Source organism: Capsicum annuum, chromosome 12, assembly GCF_002878395.1.
Source record: "Capsicum annuum cultivar UCD-10X-F1 chromosome 12, UCD10Xv1.1, whole genome shotgun sequence".
Classification (NCBI taxonomy): Eukaryota; Viridiplantae; Streptophyta; class Magnoliopsida; order Solanales; family Solanaceae; genus Capsicum; species Capsicum annuum.
In genome coordinates, this window is record NC_061122.1 from 95,452,114 (window position 1) to 95,458,096 (window position 5,983).

The 5,983-nt window shown below is 35.0% G+C and overlaps 1 protein-coding gene across 15 annotated transcripts; it reads right to left on the minus strand.

Annotated features, from left to right (window-relative positions):
• Positions 1 to 808: 808 nt before the first annotated feature.
• Positions 809 to 5,539, minus strand: LOC107851326 (sulfite exporter TauE/SafE family protein 3). Of its 15 annotated transcripts, none has more exons than XM_016696293.2 (15): positions 5,101 to 5,304; positions 4,948 to 5,021; positions 4,754 to 4,855; positions 4,601 to 4,668; positions 4,212 to 4,404; positions 3,721 to 3,921; positions 3,582 to 3,646; positions 3,462 to 3,489; positions 3,290 to 3,369; positions 2,868 to 2,954; positions 2,694 to 2,744; positions 1,821 to 2,042; positions 1,591 to 1,684; positions 1,327 to 1,467; positions 809 to 1,165 (listed from the first exon to the last, which is right to left on the minus strand). In XM_016696293.2, the coding sequence occupies exons 4-15, from the start codon at positions 4,622 to 4,624 to the stop codon at positions 1,080 to 1,082; spliced, it is 1,272 nt and encodes a 423-aa protein (XP_016551779.1). In that variant the 5' UTR covers positions 4,625 to 4,668; positions 4,754 to 4,855; positions 4,948 to 5,021; positions 5,101 to 5,304; the 3' UTR covers positions 809 to 1,079. The 15 variants fall into 15 exon arrangements, with proteins under 15 accessions (XP_016551779.1, XP_047256285.1, XP_047256280.1 ...); XM_047400329.1 differs by having other exon boundaries at positions 4,245 to 4,404; positions 4,754 to 4,852; positions 5,101 to 5,295; XM_047400324.1 differs by lacking the exon at positions 5,101 to 5,304 and adding an exon at positions 5,394 to 5,512 and having other exon boundaries at positions 4,601 to 4,852.
• Between the last annotated feature and the right edge of the window lie 444 nt (positions 5,540 to 5,983).

The following is a 5,983-nucleotide window of genomic DNA, read 5'->3' on the forward strand; positions in this document are numbered from 1 at the left end:
GGAAATGGATATATAGATTGATTGTGAAGCTTTTACCTAGTAAACTTGGGTAAAGCTGTCTATGCTCTTAAGCATGTGCAAGTTGATGATTATCCCACACTACTATTTGGCAGATGACAAGACCATGCTGATATTGTTACACCCAATGATGTGACTCAGTGGTCAGCGAAGGCGGAAAAAGACCTTGGGAGACTAAGAATCAAATCCACCAAACGCCAACTTAAAAAAATTAGTTGATATCTTTCCATCTATCTAAGCTAGTAGCCTGAGTTATTACTGTACCTGTGTCAAACGCCAACTTAAAAAAAAGTGTCAAACGCCAACTTAAAAAAACTAGTTGATATCTTTCCATCTGTCTAAGCTAGTAGTGAGTTACTTCAGCACCTGTGTTGGTGAGAAGCATCTGGTACCTGATGGATTAACTTAGCCTGGAAACCAATGTTAATTGAAAAGAAAAGTTGAAGCTGCTATTGTTGAAGCAAAACTGCTGGATGCTTTTGTTATTCTTGCTCTATTTTGATCCTTCTCTAATTTTCAAATTTCTTTGGGCAAATAAATTTCCAATGTGAAAAGAGTTAACAGTAGTTACCAACAGGAATTAGAAAGTGCAGGATCATGAAATCGGTGATAAACTACATCTACAGGAAACAGTTTATGCGTGGCATCGCAAGCAAGATTACTTTAAGTACCCAAATAAGAGACACATACTACATATAGCGTCAGAGGTGATAAGAGTTCTTGAACATGCATTACTGGTGAAAGTTGAAGGAATGGATACATCCAGTCCTCGGTTTAGAAACTTACACAATTGGAGGAAAGTTCAATATTTTCATGAACTATATACGCAGCTTAGTCATGCAGCTATTTACATGAATTACTGATGAAAGTAGAAGGAATGGATTTCTGTTATGTGTAAGTTCCAAAACAGAATTCTCCTAACTAGCGCCAAGAGAATGTAAGTTTGAATCTAGAACCCTCATAACTGCCAAAGTTTTTTATCATCCAACTAAACATATGTGAATCACCTAAAGTCAAAAATTGTTACAAGAAGTCCAGAACGAGACTAGCTACACAAAAACTTAAGGCTTATATTCACAGATGTTATCAAACCCCATATACCGTCCTTCCTTGATCCTTTTAATCGTGTCTGCTATGCCAACACCACCTGTAACAAGTACGTGTAGACAATAAGATAAAATCAGTTACACAACTAGTCAAGGAATGAATCATAGTTGATTGACAGTGACAGTTTAGAATAGCTCAAAACATGTAAGCAAACTTTTTTCTTTTTCAAATGTAGGCAAAATGAAAAGAGAAGGAACTTGCCTAATGAGAGTGCGCTGACGAAGATTGTGAAGGCCAAAACAAAGATGATTACAGATGCTCTACCAACTATGCTAATTATTTTTCGTACGACATACTGTCCTGCCAAGGCAGCAACAGTGGCCACAGCAACAAAATACAGGGCTGCAAGATGGAGAAAAAAAATAGAGTGGTGAAGAAACGAAAAAAACACCAATGAGGAGCTTGATATATCATCACTCAACTAACAACAATAAAACCCAATGAAGATTTTTAAGTTTTCCTTACCATATGGTACTGGAAAACGTCCTAGTAGGTAGTATTGTACTACGGACATGGAGGAGGAGAAAATCATCACAAAGGTAGCAGTGGCACTAGAAACCTGCATTTGCAAATTTCTATATGAGTTAGTATGTCAATAACTTCCATATTCATAAATTAATGAGGTGGTCAATAGTTGCAAGTCGCAAAAGCTGTAATTTCTAAAACAAGAGTTATCAGGAGAAACAAAGATACACCTGTGGAGGAATCCCTAGCTCTAGAAACAATGGGCCCAAAATGAATCCTCCACCAAGACCTAGCAGCCCACCAACTATACCAGCCAAAATGCCACAGCAACAGTAAAGAATCAACTGATGCACTTTCCAGGTTATTACTGCTTCACCACTTGACATGACCATTCTCGTTCCCTTATACAAGCAAACTGCTTCATATCCAGAAGCTCCTACAGCAACAGGGACCTGAAAATTAGAAAACAAATATTCTTAAATAAGAAGATATACCTCTTACATCAACCCAAAGCAGCAGCTCAAGTTGGTGTAGTAACCATAAGTCCATAACAAGGGAGGGTCATAAATATAATCTTCTAATTCAAATCATCTTCTCACCAAATATGTCCTCGTAATACATTTGGTAACTCTTAAGGCCTAAGCAGTAAATGCTATTTGTGCCAATTTTCCTCATGAATTTCACAGTCAACTATCTATTGACTAGGCAAAAGGAAGAGAGAGACAACAACAACATACCCAGTATATTCCCACCAAGTGGGGTCTGGGGAGGGTAAGTGTACGTAGTCCATACCACAACCTCAAAAGTGAGATAGAGAGGTTGTTTCCGATAGACCCCCGGCTCAAAATAAAGTTAAAAAAAGGAAGAGAGAGACGCATCTATAAAATCTCATTCAGTATGTTTAGCTACATAAATAATTTAATGTCAGATAAATCTAGATACAAAATGCTAAGCTACACAATCAATATCATAAGAGTGGAAGCTTGATAGCAAATTATTGATAGAAGAACCTGCCCGATCACAAGGTTTAGATGGACATGAGGGTGAATGGAACATGGAGGAAATACAGAGACGGTTTCTTTTACATCTCAAGCAATAAGTACCTGTAAGAGGTTTAAGATCCAATATGTCGTTGAACAAGTTGACGTGTAATTCTGTAAATAAAAAATGATAGCTTCTGGTGAGAAAGTTAATACTTAATAGGGCAAGAATATGCAGAAGGTGGTCCTGAAAATGTGGAGGCATTACAAACAGGCAAGCAATTTAAAGCAATAAACCTTGAAAAAATGCAGTACGAGGAGAATAACCCACACAGCAATAAGTATGATGAAATCCTTCCAATACACGTTGTCAACAATCGATACCTGGCAAAGCTCAAGAAGTCAGCATTCGCATATAGCATTTAGCAAAAACTATTTCAATGCTCCCTTATCCCACTTTAGGTCTCGCATTTTGGCTATCATGAAGATTAAAAGCACCATTATGTTATTTTAGAAAACTAGAGGAACTTTTAATACAATGATTAGAATCTATAAAAGAAATGACAAAATGTCGAAGTAAAGGAACATCAAGGTCAAAATAACATGGGTAATACTTGTTTATTGAAAGATTGGATATTGGCCATGTAGGTAGTCAAGTAAATTGATAGCGATAAAAATGAAAGTGGTCAAACGATAAGGGCCGCGGGGGTTATAATCACCTCTGGTGTTTTATACCCTTCATTTCTAACTCTTGGATCTGCTGGTAGAAGTTTGTATGCAGCATCTTCAGCACCAGCATCTGTCGCAGTTTCACAATACCATATATTACTAACTGGCAAATATCTCTGTTGACACTTACCTTGATAACAGTAGAGAATTTAAGCAACTCACTGCTAGATGTCAAGCGTCTGGATACCTCCTGGACATAAAAGAAGCACGAGTGAACAATTTATCAGAAAAGTATAAATTCTAATGCACATTACAATCAGAAAGAAGGTCCAAGAGACAAACCTTTTTTATTATGGTTTCTTTTTTCCATGTCTCAACACCCTTGAAGAACGACCTAGTTGATGTAACTGAAAGTCCCTAAACCAATCAGAAAAAACTACTATCGAAAATATGGGTAGAATCACAGGTGAATCATCATTACCTATGAAAAGAATGATCAATAAAACTGTAACCATCCACTCAGCAAAAAGAATGTTAAGAACAACTCCAATACTGATCCCTAGCAATAGCATTGGTTGTAAAAGAAGCGATAGATCATAATCAATGATGGGCAGGTCAAGTATTGGATGCCTTAGCTTGAGGTTGTAATAGACAGTTGCCCCTGCTGCACCAGTTATCATGCCTGGAAAAGAAAACAAAATCCTCAAAGACAGTGTGGAGCATGGACCGAACTCAAAAAATTCTTTCCCATTTTTTCCTATTGTATGCCCCTTCTAAAGGGACACAACTAAGCGTTGTGATAGCTTGAGGGAAACAGGAAGTATTAACACAAGAAACCATCTAGCATACACTTGGAAGTTATATCTTACAAGAAGCCCCTCAACTTAAAAAACACGCTTCGATCACAAATCAGCATACAAACAAGACAAGCATGAAAATTATGAATATTTAATGTCACAAATAGATTCTTACATTTTGATATTGCAGTTGATGTTAGATTCTTACATTTTGATATTGCAGTTGATGTCTTTGGATCAAACCCAGTGATCAAAGTAAGCATCGGAACAAAGATACCACCTCCCCCAACACCTCCTACACTCCCAAAAGCGGCAGCAAAGAATCCAATCACTGAACCAACAATTACTCTCCACCCAAATTCCAATTCCTGAAATATATATCACACTTCAGTCATACATCTATGACAAGACATCAACTTGTTTCTGAAATACTCAAAGCGTGCCCTTTGACCTAAGAAATAAGTGGTTACGCCTTCAAGCCGTCAATTAAACAGAATGATTCTTACAAAAAGTTAGCCTCAATTGAACTAATATGATATGTCACTGATGTGGAAGTGAACTTACAGGCCAAAAATGTTGGTAATGCATTTTCCCCTCCTGAAGAAGAACATTGAATAGCTTAAAAAAGGAGCCTGATTCAAAGTCATTACTTGTTCCATTTAGAATTTGCTCAGCGGATGCCAAAAGGGCAAAAGCTAAAACAAGAAAACTAATCACCCCGACTGCATATCCTGTTAAAGCTTTCAATCTTAATCCAATTTCAGCCATCAATTGCTATATCCCCACTCTATAAAATTGCTCCAAATAACCAGCACCCTACTGAGACAATCAAGATTAGAACATTTGACCAAATCAGTAACCTATAAAAAGCAAGTTGGAAACAAGAAATATATGTAGATCATTACTCTTACCCAACTAAGTATTTAAAAGCTTCAACTTTTTGAACTACTATATTAAGCAGCTTCAGAAATCAATTCCTTCAAATCTGATGTAGAGTACATTGAACAAGTAAGAAACTTCTAGAAATGTATGCTTGAAGCAAGAAATCAAGATCGTAGACTTACCCGAGTATTAAATATTTAAAAGACAACAACTAATTGGACTATATATTATACACCAGAAGAAGCAACTTATGAAATCAATTTCTTCCAACAATACATTTGACAAAGTCAAAGACCTCAAAATAGAAGTTAAAACATGAAGCAAGCAATAGAGCAACCGGTGTACTAAAGTAATGGCTATGCCGGTGTACTATAGAGCCGGACTACAATGTTTATTATATACAGGCTGTTTCTATTGCTCAACTCCGGGTCATGACAGCAACTTTACAGATCACATTGAAGATTATTGCACTTACCTCACGTAAATGTGTAAAGCCAAAAACTTTTGGACAATATTTTTGAAAAATAAGCACCAACGCAAACTTTTTTATTTTTTTTTTCGGAAAAATAAGCAGCAACTTTAGAGTAAGGCCGATTAGCCAGGCAGACAATGTTAAGAATAGGCTTTAAATTTTGGGGTATGTATAAAAGGAGAAAAATGAGTCAAAAGAACCCAAGTTTTAATTCATTTAGTTGATAAATTTAAAATTAGATATATATTATATATTTAAATTTATAAAATTTATATAATAATATTGTAAGTTGTTTAAATTTTTATGACATTGATAGTTAATTATATTTTTTAAATAATTTATTTTTTTAGTTATTGTGATTTATAATATATTTTCTTCTATTCTACTAATTAAAAATGACATAGTAAATTATTATAATAAAAACTTGTGAAATTTTTTAAATAATCTCATATAAGAAGTTAAGTTAATTTAAAATGTCAAATAATAATTTATCATTTTATGCCTATTTTATCTTTTTAATTAAATATTATTAATTTTATAATACTTAAATAACTAATAAAAATATTAAAAAATAATTTATTATTTTATGTCTA

Coding starts and splice junctions, on each gene's coding strand:
- LOC107851326 (XM_016696289.2), bottom strand. CDS start 4,804: ATGGCTGAAATTGGATTAAGATTGAAAGCTTTAACAGGATATGCAGTC. Junction 3,647..3,720: donor ATTGATCATTCTTTTCATAG/GTAATGATGATT, acceptor AGGGACTTTCAG/TTACATCAACTAGGTCGTTC. Junction 3,490..3,581: donor AAGAAACCATAATAAAAAAG/GTTTGTCTCTTG, acceptor TTTTATGTCCAG/GAGGTATCCAGACGCTTGAC.